At 54.1% G+C, this 18,679-nt stretch overlaps 8 protein-coding genes across 8 annotated transcripts; 3 read left to right on the top strand and 5 right to left on the bottom strand.

Moving 5' to 3' along the window:
- Positions 1–296: 296 nt before the first annotated feature.
- A1O7_07843 (uncharacterized protein) lies at positions 297–1,715 on the bottom strand (the record flags this gene model as incomplete). The annotated part of the gene is made up of 4 exons (XM_007761839.1): positions 297–463; positions 530–1,280; positions 1,333–1,516; positions 1,570–1,715. 4 exons carry the CDS (start codon positions 1,713–1,715, stop codon positions 297–299), a joined length of 1,248 nt encoding a protein of 415 aa, XP_007760029.1.
- Positions 1,716–2,503: 788 nt separating this feature from the next.
- Positions 2,504–4,067, bottom strand: A1O7_07842 (amt family ammonium transporter; the record flags this gene model as incomplete). Its single annotated transcript, XM_007761838.1, has 2 exons — positions 2,504–2,656; positions 2,715–4,067. 2 exons carry the CDS (start codon positions 4,065–4,067, stop codon positions 2,504–2,506), a joined length of 1,506 nt encoding a protein of 501 aa, XP_007760028.1.
- Positions 4,068–6,098: 2,031 nt separating this feature from the next.
- On the bottom strand, positions 6,099–7,004 carry A1O7_07841 (uncharacterized protein; the record flags this gene model as incomplete). The annotated part of the gene is made up of 2 exons (XM_007761837.1): positions 6,099–6,469; positions 6,545–7,004. The coding sequence occupies 2 exons, from the start codon at positions 7,002–7,004 to the stop codon at positions 6,099–6,101; spliced, it is 831 nt and encodes a 276-aa protein (XP_007760027.1).
- A 997-nt stretch (positions 7,005–8,001) lies between these two features.
- Positions 8,002–9,561, top strand: A1O7_07840 (oxidoreductase; the record flags this gene model as incomplete). Its single annotated transcript, XM_007761836.1, has 1 exon — positions 8,002–9,561. One exon carries the CDS (start codon positions 8,002–8,004, stop codon positions 9,559–9,561), a length of 1,560 nt encoding a protein of 519 aa, XP_007760026.1.
- A 439-nt stretch (positions 9,562–10,000) lies between these two features.
- On the top strand, positions 10,001–11,015 carry A1O7_07839 (uncharacterized protein; the record flags this gene model as incomplete). The annotated part of the gene is made up of 2 exons (XM_007761835.1): positions 10,001–10,034; positions 10,141–11,015. The coding sequence occupies 2 exons, from the start codon at positions 10,001–10,003 to the stop codon at positions 11,013–11,015; spliced, it is 909 nt and encodes a 302-aa protein (XP_007760025.1).
- A 467-nt stretch (positions 11,016–11,482) lies between these two features.
- Positions 11,483–13,441, bottom strand: A1O7_07838 (catalase; the record flags this gene model as incomplete). The annotated part of the gene is made up of 4 exons (XM_007761834.1): positions 11,483–12,027; positions 12,119–12,268; positions 12,319–13,068; positions 13,123–13,441. 4 exons carry the CDS (start codon positions 13,439–13,441, stop codon positions 11,483–11,485), a joined length of 1,764 nt encoding a protein of 587 aa, XP_007760024.1.
- Positions 13,442–14,466: 1,025 nt separating this feature from the next.
- On the top strand, positions 14,467–15,280 carry A1O7_07837 (uncharacterized protein; the record flags this gene model as incomplete). The annotated part of the gene is made up of 2 exons (XM_007761833.1): positions 14,467–14,880; positions 14,966–15,280. 2 exons carry the CDS (start codon positions 14,467–14,469, stop codon positions 15,278–15,280), a joined length of 729 nt encoding a protein of 242 aa, XP_007760023.1.
- A 1,667-nt stretch (positions 15,281–16,947) lies between these two features.
- Positions 16,948–18,129, bottom strand: A1O7_07836 (uncharacterized protein; the record flags this gene model as incomplete). Its single annotated transcript, XM_007761832.1, has 4 exons — positions 16,948–17,335; positions 17,395–17,771; positions 17,826–17,893; positions 17,946–18,129. The coding sequence occupies 4 exons, from the start codon at positions 18,127–18,129 to the stop codon at positions 16,948–16,950; spliced, it is 1,017 nt and encodes a 338-aa protein (XP_007760022.1).
- Between the last annotated feature and the right edge of the window lie 550 nt (positions 18,130–18,679).

The following is an 18,679-nucleotide window of genomic DNA, read 5'->3' as shown; positions in this document are numbered from 1 at the left end:
TTGTTCCCACCGAATCTGTGTATTACCGACATTTACCCTAGTGGTACAGGATATCAACCATGCTCGACTCTGGCTCACTGAACGCCCACGGCGCCCATACATTTACCCATGGAACATATGAGGTGCTTCCATGCTTGTTTCACATGATGCGGATACCTTCCCACCACCAGCTCTCGGAATTTCCATGTTCAACTTAATTCCCTCCCCAGTTTCCGCATTAGTCATCGCGCTTTCGGATCACAGTGTGTTCGTGTTGAGGCGTGAATGGGAAGGTGGCGTGGTACAGCTGTCGTTGATCATTTTCCCCGTCCTTTGGTGGTCTTGCGACCTCTCTTGCCTTTTCCTGCTTTGGCCGGTTTGCTGACAGCTTCTCCCTCTTCATCCACTCCTCCAGCATCGACAGCGGGCTCTTCTAGCTCGGGACGTACTGCGGGTTCTGCCGCATCTGTGTCTCCGTATGCTTCTGCTTCTCCGTTAGTGTTAAAGACAGCAGGAGAGGCAGAGTCGGTGGCACGAGAAAAGGACTTACCATGCGCTTGCGCCCGATCTTCTCCGTTGATGTTTGGCTTGATCTCGTCGGTGGTCTCGTGTGCGGTATGGGTGTCCTCCTCAGGCTCTTCTTGCTTGACAGCTTTGTCCTTGCGCCCACGTTTGGCTGTCTTCGCCTTACTCGAAGCCTTCGTAGCTGCGGGCAGATTATCAAGTTCGCCAGTGCCCTGCGGGATTGATCTCTTGACCTCATTCTCGCCTCCTTCAGCATTGGGGGACATGTTCTTCCTCTTCCGGACCCTCTCGCGCTTTGCTGGTTCAGGCTGAGGTGCGTCTGGCATGTCTTCGTCACCTTGCTCCTCGACCTTGAGTTTCTTGGCCCGCAGCTTCTTAGCAAGTGCCGCGGCTGCCTCTTCCTCATTCTCTATTTTGACCGTTCGAGCTCTTGGTTTCTTCGCGAGCTGCTCTTCTGCCACTTGGTCGTCTTCATCTTCCTCTCTGACCGCGGCCTTTCGTTTTCTGGCTCTTTTTGGTGGAGGGGGGTTTTCATCAGCGTCATCCTCTTCTTCAACTTTGATATTACGTTTTCCAACGGCCGTTTTCTTTGGCGCTGGCACGTCTGCTTCATCTCCCGATTCGGTCTTGGCTTTCTTGCCGCGCCCTTTCTTTGGCTTCGGCTTCGAGGGCGTTTCCCCCTTCTCGTCCACGGAGTCTCCATCCTCTTCGACGGCTTTCTTCTTCGGCGTCCGCTTATTGATACCTTTCTTGCCTGGTCGATTCAACTCTGGGTCCTGACTCAGGATTAGCCCAAAGTCAGTGATGAGAAGAAGAAGTACAACGTACACCCTTCCAATCTTCGTCCGGAACATGTCCGTTGTGCAGCGCAAATTTGATCTTCTCGCGTGCCTCGTCGTCGATCTCCTCATAGCCGTCGATGATCCGTGGTAGATCATCGTCAAGATCCAGGTCGTCAAGTGTCCCGACCTGGGTTTGCAGATTACCGATCTGAAGAGGCGTGACGCATCCCCTTCCCTGATCATCAGCTATGAAACGGGAGGAACGCACACATGTAGCACTCACCAATGCTTCCATCTCCAGGACGGTCTCCCGTCGATTACAGCGAGCGTGCCCATGCGAAATTCTCCTTTGCCAATCTTGACACCTGCTTTTTTGCATGCAGTGTTCTGGCACAGAGCACGCCCCTGCTTGGCGATTTCTGCGAACATGTCAGTGGGTGGGAAAATCAGCGTGAGGGATGTCGAGGTCTGACGATGCACGGTGCAAAATCTAAACTGGGTATAGGGGTTCAACTGAGGTGCCGAGCTCCATCCATCGGGTTGAAGCCTAGAGAAGAATGCACTCACCAAAGCGATATGTAGGTTCCGACATGATGGGAAGAGCTGCCCGAAATGTGTTAGTATCGGTGAGGTGCGGCGTGGGCAAGCCTGTCCGACAGAGGTCAGAAAGCTTTTATGTTGGAAGAGATTTTTGAGCAGCGAATAGAGGACAGGAAGCTGGGGCAGTTGGACGAGGAAAAAACACTGGCAGTCGGATGAAGTTCAGGTGAAAGGAGATCAATGAGGACGCGACAGGCAGGCGCGCCCCAATGCTACAATGACGTCAATCAGCCTCGCCCGTGGTTACCAGCAATATTGGCATTTTATTTTCCTTTCTCTCATCAACTCCAAAGCGCCCTACAAACCTGCACACGCCATGCCATGATTGCGCTCGATCGTGTGTTTGTGCCTACCTCTCCTAAGAGGCTCACTAGTCCCTCAACTGCAAGACACTGCGCAGTGTCTTGAACGTCACAGGCTCACTGAAAATGAGAACTCGAATCAATTTATCAAATCTCATTATCACATTGCGGACAGTACTGGAAACGGGCTGAAAATGCTGGCCGCCCAAATCCGGAAAGAATACTGTGTACATATGCAGTAAGTTCACAATTTCGGAGACCTTTGTTCATGTGGCGCACGTCGCGAGCGAAGAGAATATAACCTCAATCCTCTGCCTATGCCTGCTTAGTCTCTTTGCCGTTCGCACTACCAGTAGCGCTACCACTTGGGCCTTCGCTACCGAAATGCCCTGCAGCATCAACACCCTCAAGCACTCCCGCTCGCTTCTCCACGTCTCCGCTGGGTTCGCCATAGTGTGCATCATAGTCCTGTTTCTGAAGTCAGCAAAGAAAAAAGAAGCGCTCCAGGCTTGGAGAGGCGACTTACATGTCTTCCTTCATGGAAAAAGGCGTACGGCAGCTCGCCATGAACTTCTCCGTCACCAATGAGCAACTGGTCCTCGTTATATCTCAAGGGAATTCTTAACACATATTTGATGAACAGGCAAATCGCGCTGGTCCAGAACAGATTCCAGCCGATGATAAACAGAAAGCCAACAATCTGAACCCAGACTTGGCGACCGTTGCCATCAATCGCCCCGCCCACTGGAGCGAGTGCGAATGCAGCAACGCCTTCACTGGTGGCGAAGAGACCTGTCAAGAAGCCACCAACAATGCCTCCTACCAGATGGGTGTGGAAGTCTCCAACGACATCATCGGAGAGTTCAAGGAACCACTCCTGCTTGCCTAGGATGTTCATGGAAATCCACGGAATGATTCCCGAACAGAGACCAATAATGATGGCTCCCCATCCGGCGACAAATCCAGCCGCGGGCGTGATGGCAACCAGGCCAGTGATAATTCCTTGAATTGCTCCAATCACGGCTGGCTTTTTGAAGAATATCAAGTCCATGATCGTCCAGGTCAGCATGCTCATTGCCGTGCAGACATTGGTGTTGAGCACGGCGGCACCAGCGTCGGGTGAAGCTGTGTAAGGATCACCACCGTTGAAGCCATTCCAACCAAGCCAGAGGAGACCGACACCAACCAAAGCGAGCAAAACGTTGTTAGGGTGGAACTCGGTTCGATCACGAGGGTGCCTTGGCCCGACCCAGTATGCCAGAACCCACCCTGCCGTCCCAGAAGAGACGTGGATGACATACCCACCAGAATAATCCAGCACGCCCAGGTCAAACAGGAAACCGCCTCCCCAGATACTAAATGCGCCCACAGTGTAGCTCAGCGTGAGCCAGAGAGGCACAAATACCATCCAGGCCAGAAAGTTCATCCTGGCCAGCGCAGCGCCTGCAATGAGCACCAGTGTGATAGCTGCGAAGACGAATTGAAAGTATACCATGGTGCTCATGGGATAGGCTGCATAAATCCCAGCCTCGGGCAGAAAGGCCTGCTTCAACTCATAGTTCATCTCAACGGCAGGACCTGGGACCCCGACGAATGGCAGCATCTGCTTGCCAAAAGCAGCCTTGTACGCGTATACGACCCAGCAGATGAGAACAGCCGCGAAGGCATAGAGCACCATGAACGCCGAGTTGATTGCCCACTTCTTCTTCACCAAGCCAGCGTACATGACCATCAGACCTGGCACCGATTGCAGTCCTACGAGCGTAGCCGCTGTCAACTGCCAGGCGTTATCGCCATTATTGAGCCATTCGGGCGCCACCAATGTGTCAGCATCCCAGCGTCGCTGAGCGCGCCAACCAGCGGCGTGGCTCGATGACATAACGGTGGATGCTTCCGGATGATGGGATATGGCGCCTTGGGGAGCTCAATCTGAAAATCGAACGACAAGCTTGTGGCTGATCAATGGTCCCGTTGTGCTGGTGCGAGAACGGAGACGTACGAAGGCGCGATGAACAAAGGGCAGGCGGGCGCAGCACGCGAGCCTTTAAGCAGGAAGCCAGCAACACACGCGACGCAGAAGAAAAGTCGAGCTCGCCAGCTCTCGAACCGCCCATGCGACGTACGTACACCTACCTACCTTATGAATCGACCGGGATCCAAGCGATATCTCTACCTCTCAAGTACCATGATTCGTCAGGCACACAGGATATTTCCTTTGGTGCACCACGAGTTCGACTGAGCCAGGGATGAGACCGTGTTAGCGACCGGCGCAGGGACAAGCGCAACGTCGATGCTCGCTCTCTGCTCGTCCTAAGTGGTCGGAGCTATTCGCCTGCTTATCACCACGAGCTCCTCAGAGGCGTTGCGCGGTTGGGCTGCGTGAAAGCAATTGCAAGGAGAGATGAACCATGAAGTGTCAGTCGAAGAAGGGCGGGTATGCACAGACCGGGGAAATGCAACCAATGATGGGGAAAATGCTTATCAGTTCTTGGCGATACGTTCAACGCCATTTGGCTGTGCTAAGCCTTTCGAAGCCTTTCGGGAAGCCCACATGGCAAGGGTCTTGCTCTCGCTGGGCAGACCCAATAATGTCTGGCTGGCTACGAGATGAGGAGGCGCTGAAGATTCCACGTGGGGAGTAAGTGCAGTTCGACGCCTGGAGGTAAAGCTCACCTTGCCAATGGTGCGATGCTTTGAGCTATTGGGCCTCGTGGCTTCGCTGCTTATGGTGGTCGGTATCCATGCACGAAGTACTGGCACAGTACAGCACAGTTTCGACCAAATATTCCAAGGTCGCCGCTGTTGTTATTTTCGACGCGGTTCACGCAGCACACCGGCCACAATGTGGTATCTACAGTCGTTGAGTCATAACGCTTGCATCAACTTCGCGGGAGTCCTGCGCTGTGAATCACCGTCTCTCTTTTGCGCAAGCAAACCTTGGCATCACAACAGAGCTTGAAATCGTCCTTCTCATTCCCTGGTCGTTTCTTTGTCTGCGTCGATATGCTCCTACCACCATTCAAGAAGCTACAGCGAGCCAAGGCACTGATGACAACAGCCTCTGCGGCTATGCCAATTATCCGTACGACCAAAGTCAAGACCTTTTCCCTGGCATCAGCTGAAGATTACTGTCGGCCTTCGTGCCCTCATGGCCAGGACGATACGGCGCGTAGAGTGACTGCTCCAGAGTCTTAGCCCTGATGACCACCAAGGTGGGTGCAACACTGCGAACATGGTTGTCAACCACCCACTTTCATCAACTTCGGGTGGGCCCCTCAGCATAACCCGACACTCCAGGGATCCAGCATGGTCATTGGTTCTGCACGAGGCTGTCATCCCATGCTCGGCACACCGACGGTAGACCTATGGCCCCAGGTGGAGGCAACCTTAACGCCAATTCCACAGCGAGGAGAATCACTGCATCTCAAGTTCGCCATCGTCACCCGTCATGACAGGTCTGATTCTACCTAGCGTTTCTGGAACCATCCCAGCAGGTTGAAGCCATATCGAAAGTATGCCCCTTCTTCCGTCTCCAGCACCACGACCATACACACCATCACACAGTCTGGAGCCTGATCATGTCTCGCCGATTTGCATCAGACAGGTTATTGCATGGCTCGCTTACTCAGTCTACCTCAAGGAAACCGCACTAATGACTCCACATTAAGCGACCGAGATCCCAGTTCAAGCTTTAGCTACGATGCGGAGAAGGGTACACCTTGACATAATCCTCATGGGAGCTTGTGACCGAGGGAAGAAATAGCACTTGTATGGCCTCGATTAGGTCATTTATGTGGTAGTTTGGAACAAGAACCACGGCCTTTTCTCCGTGAGATCCTTATCGTGACAGTGATGGTGAGCACATTGGACCCGCTATATTGTCGTTCCACCTCTCCTGCTCGCCAAGCCCTTAAGAGAGATACTTCTTGAACCACTCAATCCCCTGCTTTTCAGCATCATCCATAGCCTTCTTATCCTCATCAGTACTCCAGTCGCTTCGCAAGGCAAACCCATGCACCTGGTCCTTGTATACCTTGACCTCGGTGGGAACACCAGTCTTCTCCAGCGTCTCCTTGATCTGCTCCACCGACTTCATATCCAGTAGACTGTCCTTTTCGCCCACGGCAATGGAAGTGGGTTTCGCGACGGCTTCCAAGTCAGCCGGGATCGAGAGAAGAGACGGGTGGCAGGCATAGGCGGCGTCGACGCCACCGATTTGGCCTTCTTTCCGCGCATGGGCTTGGAGAATGCTGTAGCGGCCGCCCCAGCAGAAGCCGATGGCTGATGACAAACGAGGTCAGTACTGTAATGTACGATCTCTCCCAGCCTTGTCCTCAATGTGGAGGCAGTACTCACTTCCAATCTTGTTCGTGCCAGGAATAGTCCGCACAGTATTAATGAAGCCGCTGATGATCGGCTCCGAGACACCTTCTCTATGCTTCGCCAGCCAAGGGCCCAGCGTCGCCATAACGTCGACCGTCTCCTTCGCCTTGTCAACGATGCCTTCCTGCTCTTTCTGCTTGAGCGGCGGTTCCACGCTCTGCAGGAACTCGATAGGGAGTGAATCACCCTCGTGCACGTCGGGAATGTAGCAGTAGAAGCCTGCCTTGGCGTAGTTGTCTGCCAAAAGCCTCACGTTCTTGAACTTCCAACCAAAGATGTCGACGAGGAAGACCACCGTTTTCGCAGTGGACTTGTCGCTCGGTTCCGCGACGTAGGTGGGCAGGCCGCCGATGGTATCTTCGCGGCCTTGCGGGGAGCCTTCGTGGATGGCGCCGGAGAGGCAGCAAGCGCCCATTCCAGTCTGCGTGGACATTGTGATAGCTGTTCAGAGCACAGCTTCAGACTGTATCCGGTAGATAGAGATGCCCTCGTCAGGTCAGGAAGAGATAACAGCCCCGCTGCTCGACCTCAAGAGTGGTGTTTGAGGATCTGTCAAATGGGCAGAACGCGTGGAATCGAGAGATACCAGCCGGAGACTCTTTCGACTCCCCGCCAGAGAGATACTTGGAGAAATCTACTTAGCTGTGCCTCTTGTCCGATCTCGCTCTGCAGGCCCAATGAAGGTTCACTGAGTGTTGATTCCACCAATGAGATCCAGGAGAGTCTGTGCCCTCCGCGCAGCTCGTTCCCTTGAAGTGGTGCCACGACTTCACCAAGCCGAATCGAATGCCTCGGGTCGACTCTGATTCGCGAAGAGAATCTGCTTGGTATGAAGTCGTGGTTCATGTGCGGGGTTTGTTTACGATCTGCGACGAGGGAAACGAGGGGCAGCTTCCAAAGCTTCGTACTCTTCCCTTGACACAGACAAGTGGCTATCGACAGCCTTCACTACCAGGTAACAAAGATATGGAGGACGAGCAGGGGATTCATCCGTATTTCCTGCTGGGAAACCAAAGTGTTCACCAGAATCAATTTCCCGAATTGCCCAGGTTGGCCATGGCCGTCCCTGATCGGTACTGTATGTGTCCTGAGGTGTTGATGTGTTTCTGCACAGCCGCCTTAACGTGTTACGAGGCGAGCAATTATTGAAATGTGTCATGTAGCACAACCAGGCTCCTGCCGTGGATCTTGAGCATGGATTTGATCGTGAGGCTACTGTGATTGCTGAGGGTGAGGGCGAGGGCGAACGCGTGGGCCAATCAGAAAAGCCACGATTAGCGTTACAGTACAACTGCTATCGTGTCTGCACAATGTTACACGCGGCCTACTCCGTCGAGTTTGGGCATATAGACCTCTGCCTGCCCCGTCCCCTATGTCTTTCGGCTGGGAAGGAGGCAGCTTCTTCGTGACTTGACAGTCGCCGAACCACCATGGGATCCATCGAACCTCCGTCGCCGCCGCCGCAATTCCTCGTCATTGGGGCTGGGTCTCGAGGCCATGCCTACGCTCGCGCGGTGGAAGCCTCCACTTCCGGCCAGATCGCAGCAGTAGCAGAGATTGACCCCTTCAAGCGTCAAGAGTTCGGACGACGGTATATCTGGGGAAGAGACGGCCAGCCCACGGACGGCCAATCTTTTGGCGGTTGGCAAGAATGGGTGGCATGGGAGACTCAACGAAGAGAGCGAGCAGACGGGACAGGCCCTGAAGCTGGATATATACCCATCACTGGTATTTTCATATGCACGCTAGACGAGAGCCATGCTCCCATCATTCGAGCCATTGCGCCGCTCAATCTGCATATCCTGTGCGAGAAGCCGCTGGCAATATCACTATCGGACTGTCTCTCCATCCCCACAGCCTTGTCGAAGTATCCGCCGAAAGTGGTGTCAATCGGACACGTGTTGCACTACTCGCCTCACAACATTCTGCTCCGCAAGCTCCTGACGTCGGATCAGGCCATTGGCGAGATTGTCTCGATTGAGCACACAGAGCCGATCGGCTGGTGGCACTTCTCGCACTCCTACGTCCGTGGAAACTGGCGGCGACTGACCCCTGAGGGTGTCGGCTCTTTACTCACAAAGTCTGGTCACGATATCGATTTCATCCTATGGCTTCTCTGCTCACCGAGCGCTCTGACTGGCGAGACGCCTCATCTGCCGTCCACAATCTCAAGCAACGGAGCTATCACACACTTCCGCCGAGCGAGGAAGCCGAAAACTGCAGGAGCTGCAACGAATTGCCTGTCTTGCCCTGCCGAACCGGACTGCATATATTCCGCCAAGAAAATCTACCGCGACAAATGGCTTCGGAAAGAGAAGGACACCGGCTGGCCGCTCAAGATCGTGGTGCCCGAGATTGAAGATATTGTCTCAGCGAAGGGTTGGGACGCAGGTGAAAAACGGTTAATGCAGAGTCTCGTGGAGGACTACGACAAAGATATTACCCCAGATGATGTCATTGCAAGCAGAAGTTGGTACGGCCGCTGCGTGTACGAGTCAGACAACAGTGTTGTTGATGACCAGGTGGTGACAATGGACTGGGAAGAAGATCCTCTCCCTGGCCAAGAACTTGGTCGTGGCCCAAAGAGGGCCTTGTTCCACATGACTTACCCAACACAGTCACAGTGTGAGCGTCGCGGCAGAATCTACGGCACATTAGGAGAAATTACCTATGACTCTCACATCATCACCGTCCACACATTCGCCGGTGGCAAGACCATGGTGCACGATATCCCCCAGCAAGCTCCAGAAGTCGAGAAGAGCCATGGTGGCGGCGACTGGGGTCTGGCTGGGGCCTTTGTTCAAGCTGTACACAACGTTGATGCTGGAACAATGGACGTCGCTCAAGCACAGAGAGAATTGGTGGGATGTGATCTTGAAGAGATTATCCTGAGCCACGCTGTTGTGTTTGCCGCCGAAGAGGCCAGAAGAGAGAAGAAGGTTGTCAACTGGGCGGAGTGGTGGAAGCGGAACGGAACAGAGGCCAGCTGAAACAGCTGGAAGAGGTCCCCACAACAGCGGACAGCAGACGACACAAAGGATGAGCAATGGCCGGAACAGACGGCAAATATTCGCAGGCCAGGGCACAGCGAGGGTTCAGAGCATACAGCGCCAGGTTCTCCTGCTGGCCCGGGCGTATGCGAGAACAATGCGTCCGGGTGTTGCTTGAGCTTGCGTCGGACATTCCAGGCCACATCCGCATTTCCTGTCTGAGACATATCTACAATGGACATTTGCGAACGTCAATGCTGCTTTGTCCCGGCCTGCGCCAGCTTGTATACGAGCCTCACCTCGCCAGCTCCTGCGGCTGCTGTTTCTGCTATTGAGCCTTGCACATTGCAACGACCCGGTCTCAGTGTCAGTCTCGATCTCAGCGTTGGAGCCCGATACAACTCTGTGTCGAGGCATCATGGCTACGAGAGCAGCAGCAATGAGAGCTCTTCTGCTCCTCAGTGCCCTACAAGGTACGTTTGCCCGCGACCTGTTCACAAAGACGGTATCCATGAATGGCATGTTACCACACGCAGAGCCTCAGCACCTGGCCATTCCAAATGCTAACAATATCCAAAGGCACACTAGTCCTGGCACAAACGCAGTACGCATCGCCGGCTACCCCTACTGTACCAATTGTTGGGGCTTCATCGCCATGGCTCACGACAACTGCGAGGCCCAGCCCCAGTGCCACCTTCGGTACAATCAACGCACACTCTTCCTCCTCCCCTACATCCTTCGAGGACGCCAAGATCGCCCACGCGGCCCTCGGCGCCATCGCCTTCCTCTTCATTTTTCCTCTTGGCGGAATCATTATCAAAGTCTATCCACACCGGCACATCGCCTGGATCCACGCCGCGATCCAAGCCTTCGGGTTTGCTATGTATATCGCCTGCCTGGGCCTGGGCCTGTGGATGGGCTCGCAACTGCACACCTTGCACCGATACCACGCTGTGGTGGGGTACATCGTGCTCGCGATGCTCGTCGTCCAACCACTGCTGAAACTCCATTGGTTTCATGCCTCTATCCCGCGCGTCGCGGCATTCATGCCTCTCCACGTGTGGCTAGGCCGGATTAGTCTCATGCTGGGCATCGTCGACGGCGGGTTGGGGTTCCGACTATCAAGCACGTTAGGCGGGCCCCACTGGAATGAGGGGTGGAAGATCGCGTACGGTATCGTCGGCGGCGTCGTCTGGTGCGTTTACGCCGCTGTGTGTATCGTGTGGGTTGAGTTGAAGAAGGTGCCCCGCGCGGCGCCGCCGTCGCCTGGTGCGCCGCCGGAGGAGGTCGTCGCGCTGGCGCAACAGGACCAGGACGTCGGCGACAAGAGTGAGAGGCCCAAGACAGCGGAAACCGTCGTGACGGTGACGGCGTCGGCGGTGGACTCGGATGTCGAGAGCGCGAGGACCCTGCCTGTTACGCCGAGACGGCCTTCGCGGGCGGTAGTGGTGTGAGTGAGTTACATACAGTACTCGTAGCACAGTCTTTCTGCCAATGTCACCAGTGACAACCAGAGCGTCAGGGCAGGCTACCAGTCTACACCCACCACAGCTCAAGTAGCACATATACTGAGGTTTAGTCAAGTTGATGTAGGAGTTCCAGTCGCATCAGTCTGAAGCCACTACACGGCAAGGAAATAAAGTACCACGAATCACTGAAGTCGACGGAGAATTTTCACTGGACAACTCATATATGCCTCAGCAATCACGATAGTTACAATTCTTTCATTAGTCCATGGACTCTGTTGCATCTGATCGACGTATGCGGCACGCTCAGACGGGCTCAACGCCTCGAACGCATACAACGTGCGTGCCTTTCATCTTCTCGTTCGCTTATCCGCTTCTCCGCTCATTTGAGCAATGTCATACCTGGATACTTGCGATATTGCGCTCAATATGACTTCATGAGCTTATCACGCTCCCTACAACCCACCAGGTACACTGTTGTACACTCCCGGCGCAGTCAAGCCTACCAAGCGCTCACTCGCCTGTGTGGGTCTGAACTTGTCGTAATGGCCGGCCTTCTCAATGCCCTCGGCGGTCTGCTCCACCTCGCTGAAGTCAAACTTCTTCTTCGTCAACCCGTCGTACACGGCGCGCGCGTAGCTAGGCTTGATTTTGTACAGCTGCGCCAGGTATTTGGTCTGAATGATGGGCTCGCTCACGTGGCTTAACATGACCGCAGTGTTGTCATGCAGATGGGCGCGCTGCGTCTCGTTCATGACGTTCTCGTAGAGATCACGAGGTTGGTCGTATTCCGTCAGTGGGTGACCTTCGTGGTAGAAGTGAGACTTGCGCGACACGATGTTGTCGCCGACCTTGTACGGCGCCTCTGCGGTGTCGGGTCGGAATTTGTCCACGAAGCTGTTGGGCGCGTATTGTGGGTTTTTGGCATGGTTGGCGTCTACGCGCAGGGGGCCGTCGAAGTTGAGCGAGGCGTACGACCCGGCCATAAAAGGGCAGTTTGCTGTTGGGGCACAACATCAGCTTGCTGCTCTACATAACTACACTATGAAGGTGGGAAGGGGCCACGTGATTGAGTGTGACACAGAACTTACTGGGGACTTGGTGCAGGTTCACGCCAATGCGGTGGTACTGGGCATCGCGGTAGAAGAACATGCGGAATTGTAACAGTGGGTCAGGGCTATCTTCAATACCAGGGACCATGCTGCCGGGCGAAAAGGCCGCTTGTTCGACATCTCGGTGGTCTGGGCAATTCGTTAGCAGTGCTCCTTATTTACTTGCAACGTGGACTTACAGTTCTCAGGGTTTCTGGTGAGGTGGAGTTTTCCGAACTCGTGGAGCGGGAAAAGCTTCTTCGGCCACACCTTGGTCACGTCGAATGGATCGAAGCCCAGCTTCTGGGGGTCGGCCTCCTCTGGCTTCATTATCTGGACGTGGGCGGTGTAAGAGACCGGTTCGCCGTTTTCAATGGCTTGCCAAAGTTCTTCCTTGCTATAGTCGGGGTTTTCTCCCGACAACTTGACGGCTTCTTGACGGGTGAACTGCTTCTGGCCTCCGTCTGCCAGGAAGTGGTATTTGATGTACACAAACTCGCCGTTCTTGTTTACCCACTTGAAAGTATGGCAGCCGTAGCCGTGATTGGCACGCCAACCCTGGGGTGTTCCATGGTCCGAGAAGAACATCATGCCAGCGTGGTTGCCCTCCGGTGTGTTGGCGAGCAAGTCGAACGTGGCGTTGTAGTCCAGCAGGAAGTTGTCCGGTCGTCTGGCCTGGGAGCGGATGACATCCGGACCTTGGATAGGGTCACGGCAGAAGAAGACGGGAAAATTCAGGCCGACGATGTCATAGTTGCCCTCCCCGGTGTAGAACTTGATGGCGAAGCCTCGTGGGTTGCGAGCCAGGTCAGGAAACTCTCGCCCCAAGGTGACGGTGGAGAAGCGGACAAAAACAGGAGTCTGAATGCCGGAGCCGCTCAAGAAGTTAGCCTTTGTCAAGTGCGACACATCCTTGGTGGTCTCGAAGTAGCCGAAAGCACCGCTACCGCCTGTGCAAGTGGTCAGTGATGAGGAATTTCACCAAGTTCGGTGGTTCTGCCTACAAGGATGGACCATTCTCTCGAGCAGCTTGGATCGGTTGAAGTGCTGCTGCTTCTGGAAGAGAAAGGTATCTGACGCGACTGGGATTCCTCCGACGGTCTTGCTGTGAGATGCATCCGGCCAAGGGATACCCTCGTTGTTGGTGAAGTAAGGGCCATCATCAGCACGTTTACCTCCCTCACTGACACCGGTCAATTTGGCCGCGACGACCGCCGGACCTTCGTTTGCACCTTGAAAGAGCGACGAGCGTTGAAGAGCTCGAGGGTCACCGCCCATCTTACCAATCGCTTTCCCGACCGCCTGAACAGGGTGTGATGCCATCTCGCCTGCTGTGATGTTGGAGGTCATTCGCACGGACTCCCTGAAGACTTCGGAACGGATTTTGTGCAACGGGAAAAACGAAGCAGAGAGAAGATTGAGCGAAGATAGGAAATACGAGGTAGATACAGGCAAGTGCTGGCTGTTCTATCCGTAGCTCACCGCAACCATTTCACGTCATGTACTGCGGAAGAGGAAATCGGTGGACCTCACGTCGCATGTATCCGTCATTGTATGCAAAAGGCGCGATACGGACTCGATATCCTGACGAATTACTCATGCGGTAGTGGACTGCAATGACAGCGAGCTGACACTTCGGGACGAAGCCGGATTTCAAATCCGCTGTACCCATGGCCGGTGTAACGGTAGAATGCTCGCAGTTGGATGGAAGTTTGGGGGAAAGGCTGCAGTTTTAAAGTGAGATGAGGCTGTCATGGATTTCACAAGTCCCGCTGTGCCAAGAGACGGCCCCTCTCCCTCACCCGGTACTCAGGGCCAATTCACTTCCAGCTCACTTCGAGCTCACTTCCCCACTTATGTTGTCCATCTCTTCTTTTCCTCTTATGCTCGTATCCGATCACGCTGGTCTTCAATCGAGGAGTTGTGATAGGCGGTGGTCTGGATGTTGGATGCGGTGAAGTGTGCTCGTTCTGTCCTGCGCTTCGGCGAGGATTGATCCGGTTACTGTGACGTGTTGTGCTGCCTTAGCTTCCCCGTGCCACTCAGCCTCCGGTAGGCCAGTGCAGATCGAGCGATGTCACAAACGAGTATCACGAAGGATTACAATGCATGTGCTACGATTGGCCGGATCTCAATCCCTCTCCTGCCTGGGCACCACATGCTAACGCCCAACCAGCCAGGCGCGGCCTGTGGAAAGCTGGGGTAAGAGGATGCGGATATTGATTCCGAGAGCTACCAGTTCGAGCCTGACATCGCACTCAGACCTCGAGCTCCCACCTACGATTTGCTGGGTTTTTCAACTTTGTATCTCGTCCTTACAGGCTGCTAACCATTTGGTAGTAATCAGCATGGCCGCTACTCGACCAATCTTCAGAGCACTAGTTGCCTGCTCACGTTATTCTCGCCCACTTGGTGTCCGAGCCAGCATAGTGCCGCTCACCCAAAAACGTTTCCAGAGCGGGAGCTTACTGTCCCAAGACACCGTCAACAAAGTCGACGCCAAGGGCGCCGACATTTCGTCCGTCAACGCTGGCAGCGTCTCAGAGGCTATCAAACACGACCATGCCGAACTGAAGGAATACTACAACAACATTCTCAATGCCTCGGACCAGGAGTCGAAGATCCGTTGGCAGAATCAGTTCACATGGGAATTAGCTCGTCACTCCATCGGGGAGGAACTCGTCGTCTATCCAGCCATGGAGGAGCACATGGGCGACGAGGGAAAGGAATTGGCTCAGAAGGACCGAGACGGCCACAACAAGGTATGTACTGTTATCTGTTTGTGACATTGCAACATGATAAGCTGGTGTTCCTGTTTCGAAGAGTGAGGCTGACCCGCACCAACAGGTCAAAGAACTGCTGTACAAATTCCAGGGCTTGGCTCCCTCGAGCAAGGAGTTCGAACCAACAATCAAGTCTCTTTGGGAGGTCCTCAACAAACACATCGAGGAAGAAGAAACCGACGACCTTCCGAAGCTCGAGAAGGCGATCCCAGATGGTAACTCGTCACAGATGGCGAAAAGTTTCGAGCGGACCAAGATGTTTGTGCCGACGCGCAGTCATCCTTCGGCTCCGGACAAGCCTCCCTTCGAGACCGTCGCTGGACTGATGGCTGCACCGTTGGACAAGCTGACCGATATTTTCCGGCGATTTCCACAGTGATGGCGCGAGCAAACCATCGGTCAATTGACGCTGAGGTGCTTGAGTGGCGTTGCTTGCAATGGATGCTCTCGTGCAGCTGGGATGTTTCGTGCGCCTGTGTTCGTGGGCCTGTCGGCGATCGCGGAGATGGTCGAGGCGGAGTGTTCACGCGAGATGGCATGTGATAGCAGGGGAAACGTGTGCTGCACCTGTGGTACCTCAACAAGATGTATCAATAGTCTGGTTTCTAGCCGAGCGCTGGTTGAGTTAGTCCTACGATAGCGGTATGCAGAAGCTGGGGGAGAAATGTTGCAATAAGTGCGATCTTCATCCCTATGCAGGTTGTCGATCATACCCTCGCGTCAACAACAGACTCCAATGTCAGGGGATCCACAGATGATGGCGACAAGTGGAGGTGCGTAGTCGAGTCGCGGCGCAAACAGCTCGAACACGAGGCCTGCAGCTGCGCAGTCACCCAACGGTGGGTGCGCAGCAATGGCAGAATCTCTTCACTGGTGCCTCTGTGGCTACGGTAGGTTACGTGAGCCGGGTCCAGGAAAACATCACCTTGGAGATCGGTATGCTTCGTATGCTGTATCGAGAAACAGTAAGACGGCGTCCTCTTCGGGGGCTTCACGCGGAGACAGCAAATTTACCGCGTTGTTTGAGACGATGACAAGGACGCGGTGGTCGCCGGGATTGTGACGTCCGTGATCACGCGGGTTTCAATGGCATAGCCTTCATGGAGAACTTCTTCCTCTGGTATCCCCATTGATTCGGCATCTAGGACTCCTGGCGTATGTCAGCGTAGACCATCCTGTATATGTATTCGACGACTACTTTACCATGCTACCTCAACTCACCTGCCTATACTGGACTGAAATCGAGTGCCATCCCAATGCTTAGTGTTTAGTGGACTGGCCGCCCGAGGAGAGATCAGAGGCTACAAAGCTGGAGACTTTTCGACGCACAGATGCAATCTTCCAAAGAAAGAGAGGTCATGGGCGTTGGAATAGGACAGCGTGAGAGAAAAGACGAGGAGAAAAGAAGTCTGCATCCGTGACGGAAAGAGATCTACGAGCTATCATGGGCGTAGGAGCGAAGAGGTTCGGAGTGTGATGTTGTTGAACTGCTGTACGGGGTATGGCAAGGAACGAAGAGATTCGGAGCGTGATGTTGCTGAACGGTTGTACGTAGTACACACCCTTTTTGTCCTCACGAACATAGGACTGAAATCACGGATGGGTTATCAAGGTGCTCTGGATCTCTCATTGCTGTTCGCTAAAGCGACTGAGAGTGTGAATCGATGATGCCCGTATATTTGAGAGCAAATTGCACATATCATTGACCCTCACGACGCCCTTTGATATACCGTGTGACAGTGTCGCATCCAACGCCGTACCTCACTAACCATGCATGTGCCAAGCAAAGAACCTCCACATAATGCCGCCCCCTGTTCAGAAGTTTGACAAGCGTTGGCTGTTGATAACTCTTCTCAAGCGTCGACTGATGTTCCGCTTGTGGTATATCCGCAATGATCAAACGAGAATGCCGCCACCTTTTTGTCGCCCTCCTGTTAATGCTCACAATTCCTTTTCAGCCCTCCATAACCTGCTATACCTGGGCCTCGTAAGTCATATCGTACGGTTGCATCATACCCAGGGGGCATCCTGCACACTAGCCGCCGTTTAAACGCGCTCTCGTTCGGTGATGGACCACTCGTTCTTCACTCGGATCGAATTCGGCTCGTGGCCATTGTCCCAGCTGGTCGAGTCATCCCTGCTGATTTGGCTCTGCGCTTTGATGTTCTGGGAGAGCTCGACGACGCTCTCGTTGCGCATATACGGCGCTCGATGGGGATACGGGTTCGAGCTGTGATCGCGTCGTGTGGTCGAGAGGAATCGCGGGAAGATCATGTTTATCATTGGCCGCATTGCAGGAATGCACGCGCACATGATACCGACGTTCAGTTCGGCCGCCGACCACGTTGCGGCGCCGACGTTGTCGTACGTCAGATCGGTGGAGTTGCTGGCGACATACAGTTTTCGAAGGCGGAGGATGGCAGTGATACAGCCACTTTGCTCGATTGTTAGTGTAACGGCAACCTTGGAGGAGAGCGAGCTCGGGCCACTTACAAGCCACCCAATGCGAATACAGCGATCAAGCTGATTTTCTGTTTCCGGGGAAGTTGCAGTTTCCATAGAACCGGCATTGGGAGCACCCAGACGGCCACATCAGTGACAATGTTGAAACTGGAGAAGCTGAACCAGAAAGCCATTATGTCGATGCAGCGGCCATTTTCGATGCTCTTGTCCCAGTAAAAAGCGACAGGCGTGCAAGAAAAGCAGGACACTAGAATGAAGGTGATCCCTGCGACGAAGATGAAGCCAATGAGAAACCACGCCGCGTAGCGATAGCGCCTGTCGACGAAGAAGCGCAAGTATTGATAGAGGATCGAGTCCTTCACTAGGAAGAGCCCTAGGTTGTAGATGATGATACTCGCATACAGCAGCTGAGCGGTCCGTCAGCACATGCGCGCCTCGGAAGTCTCGGGGTAGATACTGACTTTGGACAGATTCTCGTTTTCTTCGTCGCTGACCGTGTTTGAGTGCCGACCAAGACCATTATCCTTCTCTGACGCAATGTTAGATTCGCAACTGCCAGCACAGGAGGATGAAGTCCTTACGAAGCACAATAGTGGCTGTAGTCCCACACGAGAGTACCAAGGCAAATATAATCAGATAGTCCTCAGGTCCTGCCTGATGTATTATCCAAAATCGGGATATACACCGGAAAACAACGAAAAGAAATGCCAGCGCGTTGACAGCTGCCGCTGTCACCACAGCTTCCATTCCACGATCCAAGCCCATCTCGCCTGTGGCTGCTGCCGCTGGAAACGAAGACTAAGTTCAAGGAGTTGTTGACAGCATGGACGTGATGTGCGAGCACGACAGGCGATGTGCGATCCACGGGGAAGATATGATTGCCGAGTGGTGGATGAGGAGGTGGAACACCCCTGGATCGATCGATGCGGCGCAGAACGTTCCCATGAAATGAGGCGCCAGTAGTCTCTCAAGGTTCAGGAGCGACTGGGTCGAATTACTTGATTTAGCTGCAAGCAGCACCGCATGGATGGCTAGCCAGGGCCAAAGGCGAGAACAACTGCAATCCGGGGTAGACTGAGCCTAAGGAGAAGACCAGACGCGCCCAGTCAAACATTATCATGCAAAGTCAATCTTCCCCGGGATAGCTTGTTTGATGAAGAGAAGAGGCTTTCCTAGAAGGGATCTAGCCAGCCACGTTATGCGTTCAGATGAACCCAGTCCTTGAAAGACAGACGAGGTCTGAACAGCTGTCTGCTGCACAAAGCACAGAGGAGGGCTCCACCGCAAATCGGAAAGCCGACGAGTGGGATATGAA

This window comes from Cladophialophora yegresii, assembly GCF_000585515.1.
Source record: "Cladophialophora yegresii CBS 114405 chromosome Unknown aczIN-supercont1.5, whole genome shotgun sequence".
In the NCBI taxonomy this organism is placed as follows: Eukaryota; Fungi; Ascomycota; class Eurotiomycetes; order Chaetothyriales; family Herpotrichiellaceae; genus Cladophialophora; species Cladophialophora yegresii.
This window is presented reverse-complemented; position numbering and strand designations above follow the sequence as displayed.